A 22,722-nucleotide genomic window follows, 5' to 3' on the forward strand; every position below is an offset into this window, starting at 1 on the left:
TGGGTTTAGTGTGTACTGTACTGTACTGTACTGTACTGTACTGTACTGTACTGTACTGTACTGTACTGTACTGTACTGTACTGTACTGTACTGTACTGTACTGTAAAGTCCAGTATTGACCCATTAAGAACTGAGTCAGATTCTTCTAATGCATAGCCCTAGTATATCAGTAGAAGTTGTCCAACTCCTTTCCTGTGACTCTATATCAGTAGATATATCATATAGTATAGTATAGTATAGTAGAGTAGAGTAGAGTAGAGTAGAGTAGAGTAGAGTAGAGTGTATAGTATAGTATAGTATAGTATAGTATAGTATAGTATAGTATAGTATAGTATAGTATATCATATATTATAGTATAGTATAGTATAGTATAGTATAGTATAGTATAGTATATCATATAGTATAGTATAGTAGTACAAAGATTTGTGTTGGAAAAAAAAGAAGAAAGAAACAAGGTTGTTTTTCTCGTGTGGGTTCAAACCCTGCCTGGGGGTCAAGGTCACCCTGCCTGGGGGTCAACCTGGGGGTCAAGGTCACCCTGCCTGGGGGTCAACCTGGGGGTCAAGGTCACCCTGCCTGGGGGTCAACCTGGGGGTCAAGGTCACCCTGCCTGGGGGTCAACCTGGGGGTCAAGGTCACCCAGCCTGGGGGGTCAACCATAGAGTATATATGAATAGAGACGGCACCCAGAGGAAACCCTGAGGCCAAATGAACATAGTGGCCGAATGAAGGTATTGCAGCGTTGGCCCCAAACACATGAACGCGCTGGTCGGTCCGTTGACTGTCATTGTACACGTTCACGACGGCAGCGCGCTCGTTCGCGTTCGTTCGTGCACGTTCAACGGCAGCGCGTTCATGTGTTTGGGGCCAATCCATCCCAGAATGCACTCTGTTCCTACCCGGAAGGAGGAGTGAAATCACCTCATGCGCTTTTGAGCAACTTAATGCAAGTGGATGGGAGGAGAACTACAACTTAATGCAAAGTGGATGGAAGGAGAACTACAACTTAATGCAAGTGGATGGGAGGAGAACTACAACTTAATGCAAGTGGATGGAAGGAGAACTACAACTTAATGCAAGTGGATGGGAGGAGAACTACAACTTAATGCAAGTGGATGGGAGGAGAACTACAACTTAATGCAAGTGGATGGAAGGAGAACTACAACTTAATGCAAGTGGATGGGAGGAGAACTACAACTTAATGCAAGTGGATGGAAGGAGAACTACAACTTAATGCAAGTGGATGGGAGGAGAACTACAACTTAATGCAAGTGGATGGGAGGAGAACTACAACTTAATGCAAGTGGATGGGAGGAGAACTACAACTTAATGCAAGTGGATGGGAGGAGAACTACAACTTAATGCAAGTGGATGGAAGGAGAACTACAACTTAATGCAAGTGGATGGGGAGGGGAACTACAACTTAATGCAAGTGGATGGGAGGAGAACTACAATGTAATGCAAGTGGATGGAAGGAGAACTACAACTTAATGCAAGTGGATGGGAGGAGAACTACAACTTAATACAAGTGGATGGGGAGGAGAACTACAACTTAATGCAAGTGGATGGGAGGAGAACTACAACTTAATGCAAGTGGATGGAAGGAGAACTACAACTTAATGCAAGTGGATGGGAGGAGAACTACAACTTAATGCAAGTGGATGGAAGGAGAACTCGGGTGCCATCTCTATTCAAATATATATACTCTAAGGGGTCAACCTGGGGGTCAAGGTCACCCTGCCTGGGGGTCAAGGTCACCCTGCCTTTTGCAAAATGAAAGCCTGGTACCGAGGCTATCCCTGGACTAGCCTCGATACCCAGGCTTTCATTTCGTCTGCGCGAAAGATGAAAGCCTGGAAAAAAAGAAGAAAAACAAGGTTGTTTTTCTCGTGTGGGTTCAAACCCTGCCTGGGGGGTCAACTATAGAGTATATATGAATAGAGAAGGCACCCAGAGGAAACCCTGAGGCCAAATGGACATAGTGGCCGAATGAAGGTATTGCAGCCTGGCCCCAAACACATGAACACACTGGTCCGTCGACTATCATTGTGCACGTTCAAAGACGGCAATAAGACGACTTGACGTCCGTGGCACTTAAAGTTAATAATAATAATAATAATAATAATAAAACTTTATTTGTATAGCACCTTTCATGACATGAAATGCAGCTCAAAGTGCTTTACAGAGCAATGGAGAAAAAAAAAAGAAAAGCAAGGCAACGACATTAAAAAACAAGAGCAGTAATGCAATACAGTGAGGACATGAATAACAAAAAATAAATAAAGATCAATTAAAAGCAATGTTGTAGAAGTGGGTCTTGAGCTGTGCTTTAAAAATGTCTACAGAGGCTGCCTGACGAAGGTACAGTGGGAGCTTGTTCCATGCCATGGCCCGTAGAAGCAGAAAGCTGCTTCCCCGTATTTTTAGGCAAAGCGAGCAGGCCAGCAGTGGAATACCTTAGGGCGCGGTTTGGGACATATTTAAGCAGGCAGTCATGTATAGGTAGGAAGGTTTGGGACATATTTAGGCAGGCAGTCATGTAGGTAGGAAGGTTTGGGACATATTTAGGCAGGCAGTCATGTAGGTAGGAAGGTTTGGGACATATTTAGGCAGGCAGTCATGTAGGTAGGAAGATGCGAGACCATTGAGAGCTTTATACACAAGTAAAATAATTTTAAAATCAATCCTAAAAACAACCGGAAGACTTTTATTTTACTTTTATTGTTTTGTTGACTAACTGTTTTACCTATTTTACCTACTTTTTTATGTTTTTATGTTTTCATCACGTCTCTGTCCTGTTGCTTTATGCCTGTTTTCATCACGTCTCTGTCCTGTGCTTTATGCCTGTTTTCATCACGTCTCTGTCCTGTGCTTTATGCATGTTTTCATCACGTCTCTGTCCTGTGCTTTATGCATGTTTTCATCACGTCTCTGTCCTGTGCTTTATGCATGTTTTCATCGTTGCTAGTCATGGCTGCCAGTTCCCACCTGATGTTGTGAGGGAGTCCAGACTGCTCCAGACCGTACTGACCAAACCGAACTGCTAGCTTACACAACGTCTTCAGACTAGGACTTAAGTCCAAGACATACAGGTAATCAGGTCTTTTGACTCCCCCAAAGAGGATGACGCGATCTCCCAGCATGCAGCAGCACATGTCAGACGTCGGAGACGGGCCTTTCCCATTGGACTCAACCCTCTTCCAGGAGAAGGTCTCTGGACTGAACCTCCACAGATCATTGAAGTAGTGTTTCTGGTACTGTCCACCAAATATGTACAGCTCTCTATTGTAGGTAAAGGCTGAAGGACTGTAGCGTCGTTCTGGAAGGATCTGTACAGAAGGCATGTCCAGCCAGTGGTCGGTCTCTGTGTCAAACACTCTGATGGTGTTGTAGCTCTGACCATACCTCACATAGCCTCCAAATACAAACATCTTTGTCCCGATGATGGTAGCATAGTCGCTGAATACAGCAGGAGGTGGAGTTCCTCTGGTGTTAATTAAAGTCCAGACCATTGTGGTGGTGTCCAACTTGTAGATGTCATTAGTGCAGGTTCCAGTCCGCTTGCTGACTGGTCCAAAGATAAACATGACTTTTCCCAACGCACAGGCTAAGTGTTCCCTCCTCAACTCTGGAATTGTCCCAGAAACCTGTGGTTTAAACCATGTGTGGACGTCAACATCAAAGGCACAAAGCAGGTTCCCTCCCCAGATGTAGACAGTATCTTCAATCAGCACAGCTGTGAAGTAGTGGCAACTGGATGGAACCTCAAGGTGAGGTTCTCCTCTTCCAGTTCTCACTGTGGTCAACTCCCTCCAGCGTAAAGTCAGTGTGTTGAAGACCTGCACAACAATCATTCTTCTTTTCTTTTTACCCCGCCATCTAAAGTAGTACAGCTCATGTCTCACCGCTACAGCAGCATGATGTCCTTGCTTTGGGGATCCTTTCTGACGCAACGTCCAGGAAAACATGTCTTAACTCGACAGTTGATGGTGAACTGAAGTACAGCTGTTGGTTTCCTGCTCTGTAGAAGAACGAAGAGCTCAATAGAAAAGAAAAGGAGAGCCAATGAGGTACGCGTCTAGATTCTAGAGCTCTTTGAATCTTGGCCGGAGGAGTCTTGAAGATGTGGTGATGGTTGGAGATTATTGGGAGCGCTGCTTTAACCTGGACTCTGCTTTAACCTGGACTCTGATTTAATCTGGTCTGATTTAACCTGGACTCTGATTTAATCTGGTCTGATTTAACCTGGACTCTGATTTAATCTGGACTCTGATTTAATCTGGTCTGATTTAACCTGGACTCTGATTTAACCTGGACTCTGATTTAATCTGGACTCTGATTTAACCTGGACTCTGATTTAACCTGGACTCTGATTTAACCTGGACTCTGATTTAATCTGGTCTGATTTAACCTGGACTCTGATTTAACCTGGACTCTGATTTAACCTGGACTCTCTCTGAGGCTGCAGTGTCTTTTATCCTGCTAGCTAGAGTGATGTCACAGCGGTGAGGTCATAGCAGTGACGTCATCGGCTGCGGTATATCCATATATGGCCTGCCAGCAGGTCAGCCCCGCCCAGTATTGAAGAAGTTACTTAACACTTTCCCCGCTTTTGGCGTAGACCTACGTCATTTGAAATGCAATTGAAATGCAGCTCAAAGTGCTTTACAGAACAATGGAGAGAAAAAACATTAAAGAAAAGCAAGGCAACGACATTAAAAAACAAGAGCAGTAATGCAATACAGTGAGGACATGAATAACAAAAAATAAAAAAAGATCAATTAAAAGCAATGTTGTAGAAGTGGGTCTTGAGCTGTGCTTTAAAAATGTCTACAGAGGCTGCCTGACGAAGGTACAGTGGGAGCTTGTTCCATGCCGACGGCCCGTAGAAGCAGAAAGCTGCTTCCCCGTATTTTTAGGCAAAGCGAGCAGGCCAGCAGTGGAATACCTTAGGGCGCGGTTTGGGACATATTTAAGCAGGCAGTCATGTATAGGTAGGAAGGTTTGGGACATATTTAGGCAGGCAGTCATGTAGGTAGGAAGGTTTGGGACATATTTAGGCAGGCAGTCATGTAGGTAGGAAGGTTTGGGACATATGTAGGCAGGCAGTCATGTAGGTAGGAAGGTGCGAGACCATTGAGAGCTTTATACACAAGTAAAATCATTTTAAAATCAATCCTAAAAACAACCGGAAGACTTTTATTTTACTTTTATTGTTTTGTTGACTAACTGTTTTACCTATTTTACCTACTTTTTTATGTTTTTATGTTCTCATCACGCCTCTGTCCTGTGCTTTATGCCTGTTTTCATCACGTCTCTGTCCTGTGCTTTATGCCTGTTTTCATCACGTCTCTGTCCTGTGCTTTATGCATGTTTTCATCACGTCTCTGTCCTGTGCTTTATGCCTGTTTTCATCACGTCTCTGTCCTGTGCTTTATGCCTGTTTTCATCATGTCTCTGTCCTGTGCTTTATGCCTGTTTTCATCACGTCTCTGTCCTGTTGCTTTATGCCTGTTTTCATCACGCCTCTGTCCTGTGCTTTATGCCTGTTTTCATCACGTCTCTGTCCTGTGCTTTATGCATGTTTTCATCACGTCTCTGTCCTGTGCTTTATGCCTGTTCTCATCACGCCTCTGTCCTGTGCTTTATGCATGTTTTTATCACGTCTCTGTCCTGTGCTTTATGCATGTTTTCATCACGTCTCTGTCCTGTGCTTTATGCCTGTTTTCATCACGTCTCTGTCCTGTGCTTTATGCCTGTTTTTATCACGTCTCTGTCCTGTGCTTTATGCATGTTTTCATCACGTCTCTGTCCTGTGCTTTATGCATGTTTTCATCACGTCTCTGTCCTGTGCTTTATGCATGTTTTCATCACGTCTCTGTCCTGTGCTTTATGCCTGTTTTCATCACGTCTCTGTCCTGTTGCTTTATGCCTGTTTTCATCACGTCTCTGTCCTGTGCTTTATGCCTGTTTTCATCACGCCTCTGTCCTGTTGCTTTATGCCTGTTTTCATCACGTCTCTGTCCTGTGCTTTATGCATGTTTTCATCGTTGCTAGTCATGGCTGCCAGTTCCCACCTGATGTTGTGAGGGAGTCCAGACTGCTCCAGACCGTACTGACCGAACCGAACTGCTAGCTTACACAACGTCTTCAGACTAGGACTTAAGTCCAAGACATACAGGTAATCAGGTCTTTTGACTCCCCCAAAGAGGATGACGCGATCTCCCAGCATGCAGCAGCACATGTCAGACGTCGGAGACGGGCCTTTTCCCTTGGACTCAACCCTCTTCCAGGAGAAGGTCTCTGGACTGAACCTCCACAGATCATTGAAGTAGTGTTTCTGGTACTGTCCACCAAATATGTACAGCTCTCTATTGTAGGTAAAGGCTGAAGGACCGTAGCATCGTTCTGGAAGGAGCTGTACAGAAGGCGTGTCCAGCCAGTGGTCGGTCTCTGTGTCAAACACTCTGATGGTGTTGTAGCTCTGACCATACCTCACATAGTCTCCAAATACAAACATCTTTGTCCCGATGATGGTAGCATAGTGACTGAATACAGCAGGAGGTGGAGTTCCTCTTTGGTTAATTAAAGTCAAGACCATTGTGGTGGTGTCCAACTTGTAGATGTCATTAGTGCAGGTTCCAGTCCGCTTGCTGAATGGTCCAAAGATAAACATGACTTTTCCCAATGCACAGGCTAAGTGTTCCCTCCTCAACTCTGGAAGAGTCCCAGAAACCTGTGGTTTAAACCATGTGTGGACGTCAACATCAAAGGCACAAAGCAGGTTCCCTCCCCAGAAGTAGACAGTATCTTCAATCAGCACAGCTGTGAAGTAGTAGCAACTGGATGGAACCTCAAGGTGAGGTTCTCCTCTTCCAGTTCTCACTGTGGTCAACTCCCTCCAGCGTAAAGTCACTGTGTTGAAGACCTGCACAACAATCATTCTTCTTTTCTTCTTACCCCGCCATCTAAAGTAGTACAGCTCATGTCTCACCGCTACAGCAGCATGATGTCCTTGCTTTGGGGATCCTTTCTGACGCAACGTCCAGGAAAACATGTCTTAACTCGACAGTTGATGGTGAACTGAAGTACAGCTGTCGGTTTCCTGCTCTGTAGAAGAACGAAGAGCTCAATAGAAAAGAAAAGGAGAGCCAATGAGGTACGCTCTAGATTCTAGAGCTCTTTGAATCTTGGCCGGAGGAGTCTTGAAGATGTGGTGATGGTTGGAGATTATTGGGAGCACTGATTTAACCTGGACTCTGATTTAATCTGGTCTGATTTAACCTGGACTCTGATTTAATCTGGACTCTGATTTAATCTGGTCTGATTTAACCTGGACTCTGATTTAACCTGGACTCTGATTTAACCTGGACTCTGATTTAACCTGGATTCTGATTTAACCTGGACTCTGATTTAACCTGGACTCTGATTTAACCTGGACTCTGATTTAACCTGGTCTGATTTAACCTGGACTCTGATTTAATCTGGACTCTGATTTAATCTGGACTCTGATTTAATCTGGTCTGATTTAATCTGGTCTGATTTAACCTGGACTCTGATTTAACCTGGACTCTGATTTAATCTGGACTCTGATTTAATCTGGTCTGATTTAACCTGGACTCTGATTTAATCTGGTCTGATTTAACCTGGATTCTGATTTCATCTGGTCTGATTTAACCTGGACTCTGATTTAACCTGGATTCTGATTTAATCTGGACTCTGATTTAACCTGGATTCTGATTTAACCTGGACTCTGATTTAACCTGGACTCTGATTTAATCTGGACTCTGATTTAATCTGGATTCTGATTTAACCTGGACTCTGATTTAACCTGGACTCTGATTTAACCTGGACTCTGATTTAACCTGGACTCTGATTTAACCTGGACTCTGATTTAACCTGGACTCTGATTTAATATGGTCTGATTTAACCTGGACTCTGATTTAACCTGGATTCTGATTTAACCTGGATTCTGATTTAACCTGGACTCTGATTTCATCTGGACTCTGATTTCATCTGGACTCTCTCTGAGGCTGCAGTGTCTTTTATCCTGCTGGCTAGAGTGATGTCACAGCGGTGAGGTCATAGCAGTGACGTCATCGGCTGCGGTATATCCATATATGGCCTGCCAGCAGGTCAGCCCCGCCCAGTATTGAAGAAGTTACTTAACACTTTCCCCGCTTTTGGCGTAGACCTACGTCATTTGAAATGCAATTGAAATGCAGCTCAAAGTGCTTTACAGAACAATGGAGAGAAAAAACATTAAAGAAAAGCAAGGCAACGACATTAAAAAACAAGAGCAGTAATGCAATACAGTGAGGACATGAATAACAAAAAATAAAAAAAGATCAATTAAAAGAAATGTTGTAGAAGTGGGTCTTGAGCTGTGCTTTAAAAATGTCTACAGAGGCTGCCTGTCAAAGGTACAGTGGGAGTTTGTTCCATGCCGACGGCCCGTAGAAGCAGAAAGCTGCTTCCCCGTATTTTTAGGCAAAGCGAGCAGGCCAGCAGTGGAAGACCTTAGGGGGCGGTTTGGGACATATTTAGGCAGGCAGTCATGTAGGTAGGAAGGTTTGGGACATATTTAGGCAGGCAGTCATGTAGGTAGGAAGGTTTGGGACATATTTAGGCAGGCAGTCATGTAGGTAGGAAGGTGCGAGACCATTGAGAGCTTTATACACAAGTAAAATAATGTTAAAATCAATCCTAAAAACAACCGGAAGACTTTTATTTTACTTTTATTGTTTTGTTGACTAACTGTTTTACCTATTTTACCTACTTTTTTATGTTTTTATGTTTTCATCACGTCTCTGTCCTGTGCTTTATGCCTGTTTTCATCACGTCTCTGTCCTGTGCTTTATGCCTGTTTTCATCAGGCCTCTGTCCTGTGCTTTATGCATGTTTTCATCACGTCTCTGTCCTGTGCTTTATGCATGTTTTCATCACGCCTCTGTCCTGTGCTTTATGCATGTTTTCATCACGTCTCTGTCCTGTTGCTTTATGCATGTTTTCATCACGTCTCTGGCCTGTGCTTTATGCCTGTTTTCATCACGTCTCTGTCCTGTGCTTTATGCCTGTTTTCATCACGTCTCTGTCCTGTGCTTTATGCCTGTTTTCATCACGTCTCTGTCCTGTGCTTTATGCATGTTTTCATCACGTCTCTGTCCTGTGCTTTATGCCTGTTTTCATCACGTCTCTGTCCTGTGCTTTATGCCTGTTTTCATCACGCCTCTGTCCTGTGCTTTATGCATGTTTTCATCGTTGCTAGTCATGGCTGCCAGTTCCCACCTGATGTTGTGAGGGAGTCCAGACTGCTCAAGACCGTACTGACCGAATCGAACTGCTAGCTTACACAACGTCTTCAGAGTAGGACTTAAGTCCAAGACATACAGGTAATCAGGTCTTTTGACTCCCCCAAAGAGGATGACGCAATCTCCCAGCATGCAACAGCACATCCTACACTGCGGAGACGGGCCTTTCCCCTTGGGCTCAACCCTCTTCCAGGAGAAGGTCTCTGGACTGAACTTCCACAGATCATTTAAGTAGTGTCTCTGGTACTTGTTAACATAGTGTCCACCAAATATGTACAGCTCTCTATTGTAGGTAAAGGCTGAAGGACTGTAGCGTCCTTCTGGAAGGATCTGTACAGAAGGTGTGTCCAGCCAGTGGTCGGTCTCTGTGTCAAACACTCTGATGGTGTTGTAGCTCTGACCATACCTCACATAGTCTCCAAATACAAACATCTTTGTCCCGATGATGGTAGCATAGTGACTGAATACAGCAGGAGGTGGAGTTCCTCTATGGTTAATTAAAGTCCAGACCATTGTGGTGGTGTCCAACTTGTAGATGTCATTAGTGCAGGTTCCAGTCCGCTTGCTGAATGGTCCAAAGATAAACATGACTTTTCCCAACGCACAGGCTAAGTGTTCAATCCTCAACTCTGGAAGAGTCCCAGAAACCTGTGGTTTAAACCATGTGTGGACGTCAACATCAAAGGCACAAAGCAGGTTCCCTCCCCAGATGTAGACAGTATCTTCAATCAGCACAGCTGTGAAGTAGTAGCAACTGGATGGAACCTCAAGGTGAGGTTCTCCTCTTCCAGTTCTCACTGTGGTCAACTCCCTCCAGTGTAAAGTCACTGTGTTGAAGACCTGCACAACAATCATTCTTCTTTTCTTCTTACCCCGCGATCTAAAGTAGTACAGCTCATGTCTCACCGCTACAGCAGCATGATGTCCTTGCTTTGGGAATCCTTTCTGACGCAACGTCCAGGAAAACATGTCTTAACTCGACAGTTGATGGTGAACTGAAGTACAGCTGTTGGTTTCCTGCTCTGTAGAAGAACGAAGAGCTCAATAGAAAAGAAAAGGAGAGCCAATGAGGTACGCTTCTAGATTCTAGAGCTCTTTGAATCTTGGCCGGAGGAGTCTTGAAGATGTGGTGATGGTTGGAGATTATTGGGAGCGCTGCTTTAACCTGGACTCTGATTTAACCTGGACTCTGATTTAATCTGGTCTGATTTAACCTGGACTCTGATTTAACCTGGGGTCTGATTTCATCTGGACTCTGATTTAACCTGGACTCTGATTTAACCTGGGGTCTGATTTCATCTGGACTCTGATTTAACCTGGTCTGATTTAACCTGGACTCTGATTTAACCTGGACTCTGATTTAACCTGGACTCTGATTTCATCTGGACTCTGATTTCATCTGGACTCTCTCTCTGAGGCTGCAGTGTCTTTTATCCTGCTGGCTAGAGTGATGTCACAGCGGTGAGGTCATAGCAGTGACGTCATCGGCTGCGGTATATCCATATATGGCCTGCCAGCAGGTCAGCCCCGCCCAGTGTTGAAGAAGTTACTTAACACTTTCCCCGCTTTTGGCGTAGACCTACGTCATTTGAATTAATCTGACCACTAGTATATCAGTAGAACCCCCAGGAGAGAAGATTTGTGTTGGAAAAAAAGAAGAAAAACAAGGTTGTTTTTCTTGTGTGGGTTCAAACCCTGCCTGGGGGGTCAACCATAGAGTATATATGAATAGAGAAGGCACACAGAGGAAACCCTGAGGCCAAATGGACATAGTGGCCGAATGAAGGTATTGCAGCCTGGCCCCAAACACATGAACACACTAGTCCGTCGACTATCATTGTGCACGTTCAAAGACGGCAATAAGACGACTTGACGTCCGTGGCACTTAAAGTTAATAATAATAATAATAATAATAATAATAAAACTTTATTTGTATAGCACCTTTCATGACATGAAATGCAGCTCAAAGTGCTTTACAGAGCAATGGAGAAAAAAAAAAAAAAGCAAGGCAACGACATTAAAAAAAACAAGAGCAGTAATGCAATACAGTGAGGACATGAATAACAAAAAATAAAAAAAGATCAATTAAAAGCAATGTTGTAGAAGTGGGTCTTGAGCTGTGCTTTAAAAATGTCTACAGAGGCTGCCTGACGAAGGTACAGTGGGAGCTTGTTCCATGCCGACGGCCCGTAGAAGCAGAAAGCTGCTTCCCCGTATTTTTAGGCAAAGCGAGCAGGCCAGCAGTGGAATACCTTAGGGCGCGGTTTGGGACATATTTAAGCAGGCAGTCATGTATAGGTAGGAAGGTTTGGGACATATTTAGGCAGGCAGTCATGTAGGTAGGAAGGTTTGGGACATATTTAGGCAGGCAGTCATGTAGGTAGGAAGGTTTGGGACATATTTAGGCAGACAGTCATGTAGGTAGGAAGGTGCGAGACCATTGAGAGCTTTATACACAAGTAAAATAATTTTAAAATCAATCCTAAAAACAACCGGAATACTTTTATTTTACTTTTATTGTTTTGTTGACTAACTGTTTGACCTATTTTACCTACTTTTTTATGTTTTTATGTTTTCATCACGCCTCTGTCCTGTGCTTTATGCCTGTTTTCATCACACCTCTGTCCTGTGCTTTATGCCTGTTTTCATCACGTCTCTGTCCTGTGCTTTATGCATGTTTTCATCACGTCTCTGTCCTGTGCTTTATGCATGTTTTCATCACGTCTCTGTCCTGTGCTTTATGCATGTTTTCATCACGCCTCTGTCCTGTGCTTTATGCCTGTTTTCATCACGTCTCTGTCCTGTGCTTTATGCATGTTTTCATCACGTCTCTGTCCTGTGCTTTATGCATGTTTTCATCACGTCTCTGTCCTGTGCTTTATGCATGTTTTCATCACGTCTCTGTCCTGTGCTTTATGCCTGTTTTCATCACGTCTCTGTCCTGTGCTTTATGCCTGTTCTCATCACGCCTCTGTCCTGTGCTTTATGCATGTTTTTATCACGTCTCTGTCCTGTGCTTTATGCATGTTTTCATCACGTCTCTGTCCTGTGCTTTATGCATGTTTTCATCACGTCTCTGTCCTGTGCTTTATGCCTGTTTTCATCACGTCTCTGTCCTGTGCTTTATGCATGTTTTCATCACGTCTCTGTCCTGTGCTTTATGCATGTTTTCATCACGCCTCTGTCCTGTGCTTTATGCATGTTTTCATCACGTCTCTGTCCTGTGCTTTATGCATGTTTTCATCACGTCTCTGTCCTGTGCTTTATGCATGTTTTCATCACGTCTCTGTCCTGTGCTTTATGCCTGTTTTCATCACGTCTCTGTCCTGTGCTTTATGCATGTTTTCATCAGGTCTCTGTCCTGTGCTTTATGCATGTTTTCATCACGTCTCTGTCCTGTGCTTTATGCCTGTTTTCATCACGTCTCTGTCCTGTGCTTTATGCCTGTTTTCATCACGTCTCTGTCCTGTGCTTTATGCCTGTTTTCATCACGTCTCTGTCCTGTGCTTTATGCATGTTTTCATCACGTCTCTGTCCTGTGCTTTATGCCTGTTTTCATCACGTCTCTGTCCTGTGCTTTATGCCTGTTTTCATCACGCCTCTGTCCTGTGCTTTATGCCTGTTTTCATCACGTCTCTGTCCTGTGCTTTATGCCTGTTTTCATCACGTCTCTGTCCTGTGCTTTATGCCTGTTTTCATCACGTCTCTGTCCTGTGCTTTATGCCTGTTTTCATCACGTCTCTGTCCTGTGCTTTATGCCTGTTTTCATCACGTCTCTGTCCTGTGCTTTATGCCTGTTTTCATCACGTCTCTGTCCTGTGCTTTATGCCTGTTTTCATCACGTCTCTGTCCTGTGCTTTATGCCTGTTTTCATCACGTCTCTGTCCTGTGCTTTATGCATGTTTTCATCACGTCTCTGTCCTGTGCTTTATGCATGTTTTCATCACGTCTCTGTCCTGTGCTTTATGCATGTTTTCATCACGTCTCTGTCCTGTGCTTTATGCCTGTTTTCATCACGTCTCTGTCCTGTGCTTTATGCATGTTTTCATCACGTCTCTGTCCTGTGCTTTATGCCTGTTTTCATCACGCCTCTGTCCTGTGCTTTATGCCTGTTTTCATCACGTCTCTGTCCTGTGCTTTATGCCTGTTTTCATCACGTCTCTGTCCTGTGCTTTATGCATGTTTTCATCACGTCTCTGTCCTGTGCTTTATGCATGTTTTCATCACGTCTCTGTCCTGTGCTTTATGCATGTTTTCATCACGTCTCTGTCCTGTGCTTTATGCCTGTTTTCATCACGCCTCTGTCCTGTGCTTTATGCCTGTTTTCATCACGCCTCTGTCCTGTGCTTTATGCCTGTTTTCATCACGCCTCTGTCCTGTGCTTTATGCATGTTTTCATCACGTCTCTGTCCTGTGCTTTATGCCTGTTTTCATCACGCCTCTGTCCTGTGCTTTATGCCTGTTTTCATCACGTCTCTGTCCTGTGCTTTATGCCTGTTTTCATCACGCCTCTGTCCTGTGCTTTATGCCTGTTTTCATCACGTCTCTGTCCTGTGCTTTATGCCTGTTTTCATCACGCCTCTGTCCTGTGCTTTATGCCTGTTTTCATCACGTCTCTGTCCTGTGCTTTATGCCTGTTTTCATCACGTCTCTGTCCTGTGCTTTATGCCTGTTTTCATCACGTCTCTGTCCTGTGCTTTATGCCTGTTTTCATCACGTCTCTGTCCTGTGCTTTATGCCTGTTTTCATCACGTCTCTGTCCTGTGCTTTATGCATGTTTTCATCACGTCTCTGTCCTGTACTTTATGCATGTTTTCATCACGTCTCTGTCCTGTGCTTTATGCCTGTTTTCATCACGTCTCTGTCCTGTGCTTTATGCATGTTTTCATCACGTCTCTGTCCTGTGCTTTATGCCTGTTTTCATCACGTCTCTGTCCTGTGCTTTATGCATGTTTTCATCACATCTCTGTCCTGTGCTTTATGCCTGTTTTCATCACGTCTCTGTCCTGTGCTTTATGCCTGTTTTCATCACGCCTCTGTCCTGTGCTTTATGCCTGTTTTCATCACGTCTCTGTCCTGTGCTTTATGCATGTTTTCATCACGTCTCTGTCCTGTGCTTTATGCCTGTTTTCATCACGCCTCTGTCCTGTGCTTTATGCCTGTTTTCATCACGTCTCTGTCCTGTGCTTTATGCATGTTTTCATCAGGCCTCTGTCCTGTGCTTTATGCCTGTTTTCATCACGTCTCTGTCCTGTGCTTTATGCCTGTTTTCATCACGTCTCTGTCCTGTGCTTTATGCATGTTTTCATCACGTCTCTGTCCTGTGCTTTATGCATGTTTTCATCACGTCTCTGTCCTGTGCTTTATGCCTGTTTTCATCACGTCTCTGTCCTGTGCTTTATGCCTGTTTTCATCACGACTCTGTCCTGTGCTTTATGCATGTTTTCATCACGCCTCTGTCCTGTGCTTTATGCATGTTTTCATCACGTCTCTGTCCTGTGCTTTATGCATGTTTTCATCACGTCTCTGTCCTGTGCTTTATGCCTGTTTTCATCACGTCTCTGTCCTGTGCTTTATGCATGTTTTCATCACGTCTCTGTCCTGTGCTTTATGCCTGTTTTCATCACGTCTCTGTCCTGTGCTTTATGCCTGTTTTCATCACGTCTCTGTCCTGTGCTTTATGCCTGTTTTCATCACGACTCTGTCCTGTGCTTTATGCATGTTTTCATCACGGCTCTGTCCTGTGCTTTATGCATGTTTTCATCACGCCTCTGTCCTGTGCTTTATGCATGTTTTCATCGCGCCTCTGTCCTGTGCTTTATGCCTGTTTTCATCACGCCTCTGGCCTGTGCTTTATGCATGTTTTCATCGTTGCTAGTCATGGCTGCCAGTTCCCACCTGATGTTGTGAGGGAGTCCAGACTGCTCCAGACCGTACTGACCGAACCGAACTGCTAGCTTACACAACGTCTTGAGACTAGGACTTAAGTCCAAGACATACAGGTAGTCAGGTCTTTTGACTCCCCCAAAGAGGACGACGCGATCTCCCAGCATGCAGCAGCACATCCTAGACATCGGAGACGGGCCTTTCCCCTTGGACTCGACCCTCTTCCAGGAGAAGGTCTCTGGACTGAACCTCCACAGATCATTGAAGTAGTGTTTCTTGTACTGTCCACCAAATATGTACAGCTCTCTATTGTAGGTAAAGGCTGAAGGACTGTAGCGTCCTTCTGGAAGGATCTGTACAGAAGGTGTGTCCAGCCAGTGGTCGGTCTCTGTGTCAAACACTCTGATGGTGTTGTAGCTCTGACCATACCTGTAATAGCCTCCAAATACAAACATCTTTGTCCCGATGATGGTAGCATAGTCGCTGAATACAGCAAGAGGTGGAGTTCCTCTGGTGTTAATTAAAGTCCAGACCATTGTGGTGGTGTCCAACTTGTAGATGTCATCAGTGCAGGTTCCAGTCCGCTTGCTGAATGGTCCAAAGATAAACATGACTTTTCCCAACGCACAGGCTAAGTGTTCCCTCCTCAACTCTGGAAGAGTCCCAGAAACCTGTGGTTTAAACCATGTGTGGACGTCAACATCAAAGGCACAAAGCAGGTTCCCTCCCCAGAAGTAGACAGTATGTTCAATCAGCACAGCTGTGAAGCCGTAGCAACTGGATGGAACCTCAAGGTGAGGTTCTCCTCTTCCAGTTCTCACTGTGGTCAACTCCCTCCAGCGTAAAGTCACTGTGTTGAAGACCTGCACAACAATCATTCTTCTTTTCTTCTTACCCCGCCATCTAAAGTAGTACAGCTCATGTCTCACCGCTACAGCAGCATGATGTCCTTGCTTTGGGGATCCTTTCTGACGCAACGTCCAGGAAAACATGTCTTAACGCGACAGTTGACGGTGAACTGAAGTACAGCTGTTGGTTTCCTGCTCTGTAGAAGAACGAAGAGCTCAATAGAAAAGAAAAGGAGAGCCAATGAGGTACGCTCTAGATTCTAGAGCTCTTTGAATCTTGGCCGGAGGAGTCTTGAAGATGTGGTGATGGTTGGAGATTATTGGGAGCGCTGATTTAACCTGGACTCTGATTTAATATGGTCTGATTTAACCTGGACTCTGATTTAATATGGTCTGATTTAACCTGGATTCTGATTTAACCTGGACTCTGATTTAACCTGGACTCTGATTTAACCTGGACTCTCTCTGAGGCTGCAGTGTCTTTTATCCTGCTGGCTAGAGTGATGTCACAGCGGTGAGGTCATAGCAGTGACGTCATCGGCTGCGGTATATCCATATATGGCCTGCCAGCAGGTCAGCCCCGCCCAGTATTGAAGAAGTTACTTAACACTTTCCCCGCTTTTGGCGTAGACCTACGTCATTTGAATGAATCTGACCCAGCGCCAATATTGTAAATCTACGCTCAGCGGTCAGGCGATGGCGACGCGCCGTCACCTCATTGTTTCTCTTCCTTTCCATCGCCGTTATCCACTGCAAACGTAGTGATGGTCGCGGTGATGCTTTGTGGACTGGTATCCCGTCCGACAAGTAATGTAGTGCGTGTGTGTGTGTGTGTGTGTGTGTGTGTGTGTGTGTGTGTGTGTGTGTGTGTGTGTGTGTGTGTGTTTGTGCGTGTACAGGTGTGTGCGTGTACTAGGGCTGTCCCCGACTAAGGATTTGTATAGTCGACTTATAGATGCAAATTTTGCCCCAAAAATTGTATATAAAAATACAATATTTACAAAAATATACAAAAATATTGTATTATTCCACTAGGTCTGTGGGGGACATAAACACATTTGAACATTCTGACTGTTCAAATCTCCAATGTGCATGTGGAGTGTCTCTGCCTGTGTGGCAATGTGCCACTGCCTGTGACTTGAATCGCACAGTGCGAACAACTGAGAGGCTTGTCATTAGCCAGATTGAGCACAGCAGGTGAGATTGAGATTCTGGCGTCTATCAGGCCAGCACACTGTGCGATTCAAGTCACAGGCAGTGGCACATTCCCACACAGGCAGACACACTCCACATGCACATAGGAGATTTGAACAGTCAGAATGTTCAAATGTGTTTATGTCCCTCACAGACCTAGTGGAATAATACAATATTTTTGTATATTTTTGTAAATATTGTATTTTTATATACAATTTTTTTGCTCAGTCGACTAAGAGGTGGTCAGTCGACTGAGACGCGTTCCGATCGATTAGTCGACTATTCGACTAATCGAGGTCAGCCCTAGCGTGTACAGGTGTGTGTTCGTGTACAGGTGTGTGCGTGTACAAGTGTGTGTGCGTGTACAGGTGTGTGTGTGTGTACAGTACAGGTGTGTGTGTGCACAGGTGTGTGTGTGTGTACAGGTGTGTGCGTGTGTGTGTGTGTGTGCGTGTGTGCGTGTGTGTGTACAGGTGTGTGTGTGTGTGTACAGGTGTGTGCGTGTGTGTGTGTGTGTGTGTGTGTGTACAGGTGTGTGTGTGTGTACAGGTGTGTGTGTGTGTACAGGTGTGTGTGTGTGTACAGGTGTGCGTGTACAAGTGTGTGTGCGTGTACAGGTGTGTGTGTGTACAGGTGTGTGTGTGTGTACAGGTGTGTGTGTGTACAGGTGTGTGTGTACAAGTGTGTGTGTGTGTACAGGTGCGTGCGTGTACAGGTGTGTGTGTGTGTGTGTGTGTGTGTGTGTGTGTACAGTGTGTGTGTGCGTGTACAGGTGCATGCGTGTACAGGTGTGTGTGTGTGTACAGGTGTGTGTGTGTGTACAGGTGCGTGTGTGTACAGGTGTGTGTGTGTACAGGTGTGTGTGTGTACAGGTGCGTGTGTGTCTACAGGTGTGTGTGTGTGTGTGTGTGTGTGTGTGTGTGTGTGTGTACAGGTGTGTGTGTGTGTGTGTGTGTGTACAGGTGTGTGTGTGTGTACAGGTGTGTGTGTGTACAGGTGTGTGTGTGTGTGTGTGTGTGTGTGTGTGTGTGTGTGTGTACAGGTGTGTGTGTGTGTACAGGTGTGTGTGTGTGTCTACAGGTGTGTGTGTGTGTGTGTGTGTGTGTACAGGTGTGTGTGTGTGTGTGTGTGTGTACAGGTGTGTGTGTGTGTGTACAGGTGTGTGTGTGTGTGTGTGTGTGTGTGTACAGGTGTGTGTGTGTGTGTGTGTGTGTACAGGTGTGTGTGTGTGTGTCTACAGGTGTGTGTGTGTGTGTGTGTGTACAGGTGTGTGTGTGTGTGTGTGTGTGTGTGTACAGGTGTGTGTGTGTGTGTGTGTGTGTGTGTGTGTGTGTACAGGTGTGTGTGTGTGTGTGTGTGTGTGTGTGTACAGGTGTGTGTGTGTGTGTACAGGTGTGTGTGTGTGTGTGTGTGTGTGTGTGTGTGTGTGTGTGTGTGTGTGTGTACAGGTGTGTGTGTGTGTGTGTGTACAGGTGTGTGTGTGTGTGTGTGTGTGTGTGTGTACAGGTGTGTGTGTGTGTGTCTACAGGTGTGTGTGTGTGTGTGTACAGGTGTGTGTGTGTGTGTGTGTGTGTGTGTGTGTACAGGTGTGTGTGTGTGTGTGTGTGTGTGTGTGTGTGTACAGGTGTGTGTGTGTGTACAGGTGTGTGTGTGTGTGTGTGTGTGTACAGGTGTGTGTGTGTGTACAGGTGTGTGTGTGTGTGTACAGGTGTGTGTGTGTGTGTGTGTGTGTGTACAGGTGTGTGTGTGTGTACAGGTGTGTGTGTGTGTACAGGTGTGTGTGTGTGTACAGGTGTGTGTGTGTGTACAGGTGTGTGTGTGTGTACAGGTGTGTGTGTGTGTGTGTGTGTGTACAGGTGTGTGTGTGTGTGTGTGTGTGTGTGTGTACAGGTGTGTGTGTGTGTACAGGTGTGTGTGTGTGTGTGTGTGTACAGGTGTGTGTGTGTGTGTGTGTGTGTGTGTGTACAGGTGTGTGTGTGTGTGTGTGTGTACAGGTGTGTGTGTGTGTACAGGTGTGTGTGTGTGTACAGGTGTGTGTGTGTGTACAGGTGTGTGTGTGTGTGTGTGTGTGTGTACAGGTGTGTGTGTGTGTGTCTACAGGTGTGTGTGTGTGTGTGTACAGGTGTGTGTGTGTGTGTGTGTGTGTGTGTGTACAGGTGTGTGTGTGTGTGTGTGTGTGTGTGTGTACAGGTGTGTGTGTGTGTACAGGTGTGTGTGTGTGTGTGTGTGTGTACAGGTGTGTGTGTGTGTACAGGTGTGTGTGTGTGTACAGGTGTGTGTGTGTGTGTGTGTACAGGTGTGTGTGTGTGTACAGGTGTGTGTGTGTGTACAGGTGTGTGTGTGTGTGTGTGTACAGGTGTGTGTGTGAGTACAGGTGTGTGTGTGTGTACAGGTGTGTGTGTGTGTACAGGTGTGTGTGTGTGTGTGTGTGTGTACAGGTGTGTGTGTGTGTGTGTGTGTGTGTGTGTACAGGTGTGTGTGTGTGTACAGGTGTGTGTGTGTGTGTGTGTGTGTGTACAGGTGTGTGTGTGTGTGTGTGTGTGTGTGTGTGTGTGTACAGGTGTGTGTGTGTGTGTGTGTACAGGTGTGTGTGTGTGTACAGGTGTGTGTGTGTGTACAGGTGTGTGTGTGTGTACAGGTGTGTGTGTGTGTGTGTGTGTGTGTACAGGTGTGTGTGTGCGGCGGGTGACTCACGTAGCGCCGCGTGCCGTCGTACTCGCAGCGCTCGATCTTGTCCAGCGTGGCGTCGGAGAAGTAGAGCTTCTCGGCGCGGTGGTCGATGGCGAGGCCGTTGGGCGTCCGGATGTCGCTGCCCACGATCACCAGGACGTTGGAGCCGCTCAGCGTCGCCCTCATGATGCTGGGAGACTGCTCGTTCCAATTGGTCCAGAACATCAGGCTGAAGAGATAAGGTCAAAGGTCAAAGGTCATGATGCTGGGAGACTGCTCGTTCCAATTGGTCCAGAACAGCAGGCTGAAGAGATAAGGTCAAAGGTCAAAGGTCATGATGCTGGGAGACTGCTCGTTCCAATTGGTCCAGAACAGCAGGCTGAGAGAGATAAGGTCAAAGGTCAAAGGTCATGATGCTGGGAGACTGCTCGTTCCAATTGGTCCAGAACATCAGGCTGAGGAGATAAGGTCAAAGGTCAAAGGTCATGATGCTGGGAGACTGCTCGTTCCAATTGGTCCAGAACATCAGGCTGTAGGAGATAAGGTCAAAGGTCAAAGGTCATGATGCTGGGAGACTGCTCGTTCCAATTGGTCCAGAACATCAGGCTGAGGAGATAAGACCAGTGTTGTTTTCGTCGACTAAAACTAAGACGGAAAATGTTCGTCGACTACCTTTTTCCACTGACAAAAACAAATGGAAACTAAATGAAAACTAAGCTACGATGACTAAAACTAAGACTAAATATACTGACAATTTCGTCGACAAATAAAAACTAGACTAAAATGTTAGGAAGGGACTAGTGGAGAAGAGATCCAGTATAAGTCATTTTACACTTGGTTGCATGCTGAAAATAGCAGATCTACAAGCTCACAACGCGTCGCGCTGCGACGCGTTGTGAGCTTGTAGATCGGCTATTTTCAGCAAGTGTAAAATAAGTCATTATGACGGCAACAAGGCCCGCGCAAACATTTTAGTCGCCTAAATCACCTGTACATTTAGTCGACTAAAATCTTATGACATTTAGTCGACTAAAACTAGACTAACACTAATACATTCCAGGTGACTAAAATGTGACTAGGACTAATATAAATTTGCTGCCAAAAACAACACTGGATAAGACAAAGGTCAAAGACATGATGCTGGGAGACTGCTCGTTCCAATTGGTCCAGAACATCAGGCTGAGAAGATAAGACAAAGGTCAAAGGTCAAAGGCGTACGACTTGTCACACACGTCACCGCAGTGAAATGTGTTTCTCCGCCTTTGACCAGTGGCGTGCACAGATAGACACTAGGGGGTGCTAGCGCACCCCCTGCCCTCTTGGCAATGTGCTCTTAAAAAAAGAAAAGAAAAAAAAAACTTAATTTGTATAGTGTGTGGACCATGCGGTGACATTGATCAATTCTTGATAAAAAACGCTTCTACTATATTATTTAGGCCCCCCACAATCTAAAGCTATGTTTCTATGTCAGTGGTTCTTCGATAAATTTTTTTTTAGCAGACCTACAAGCTCGTACGAGCTTGTAGGTCGATCTTGTAGATCTTGTAGATCTGCTATTTTTCAATAGCTTAAGCACCAAAATGGGTTCCCTCAATGAATTGCATTGCATTGGATGGGGCATTGGGGTGTTGTGCTAATACGCTTATTTCCTTCGCTCAATTTTTTTTTTTTTAATATATCCTCTCCTCATAATGTAAATAGTATCCCAAGCGGCACACTTTACTACTTATTTAGATGGAAATGATCAAATTAGCACAAAACCTAACCCCCCATTGAGGGCTTATGGTAGGGGAAATGGTCAATAGTGAGCTTTTGCACAAAATAACACCTGGACCTCTTTGGTGGGGACGTAACAACTACAAATAACACCTGGACCTCTTTGGTGGGGACGTAACAACTACAAATAACACCTGGACCTCTTTGGTGGGGACGTAACAACTACAAATAACACCTGGACCTCTTTGGTGGGGACGTAACAACTACAAATAACACCTGGACCTCTTTGGTGGGGACGTAACAACTACAAATAACACCTGGACCTCTTTGGTGGGGACGTAACAACTACAAATAACACCTGGACCTCTTTGGTGGGGACGTAACAACTACAAATAACACCTGGACCTCTTTGGTGGGGACGTAACAACTACAAATAACACCTGGACCTCTTTGGTGGGGACGTAACAACTACAAATAACACCTGTACCTCTTTGGTGGGGACGTAACAACTACAAATAACACCTGGACCTCTTTGGTGGGGACGTAACAACTACAAATAACACCTGGACCTCTTTGGTGGGGACGTAACAACTACAAATAACACCTGGACCTCTTTGGTGGGGACGTAACAACTACAAATAACACCTGGACCTCTTTGGTGGGGACGTAACAACTACAAATAACACCTGGACCTCTTTGGTGGGGACGTAACAACTACAAATAACACCTGGACCTCTTTGGTGGGGGACGTAACAACTACAAATAACACCTGGACCTCTTTGGTGGGGACGTAACAACTACAAATAACACCTGGACCTCTTTGGTGGGGGACGTAACAACTACAAATAACACCTGGACCTCTTTGGTGGGGCCGTAACAACTACAAATAACACCTGGACCTCTTTGGTGGAGACGTAACAACTACAAATAACACCTGGACCTCTTTGGTGGGGGACGTAACAACTACAAATAACACCTGGACCTCTTTGGTGGGGGACGTAACAACTACAAATAACACCTGGACCTCTTTGGTGGGGACGTAACAACTACAAATAACACCTGGACCTCTTTGGTGGGGACGTAACAACTACAAATAA

The 22,722-nt window shown here is 45.3% G+C and overlaps 1 protein-coding gene across 1 annotated transcript in view; it reads right to left on the reverse strand.

Moving 5' to 3' along the window:
• The window catches only part of LOC310875288 (low-density lipoprotein receptor-related protein 1-like), a 285,578-nt gene that overhangs the window by 103,557 nt on the left and 159,299 nt on the right, over positions 1-22,722 (reverse strand). Inside the window, 1 exon segment of the mRNA XM_083788472.1 lies at positions 19,934-20,138. Coding sequence (XP_083644598.1) covers positions 19,934-20,138 — 205 coding nt within the window.

The sequence above is a fragment of the Protomyctophum parallelum genome (assembly GCF_964188405.1).
Source record: "Protomyctophum parallelum genome assembly, chromosome: 18".
NCBI lineage: Eukaryota > Metazoa > Chordata > Actinopteri > Myctophiformes > Myctophidae > Protomyctophum > Protomyctophum parallelum.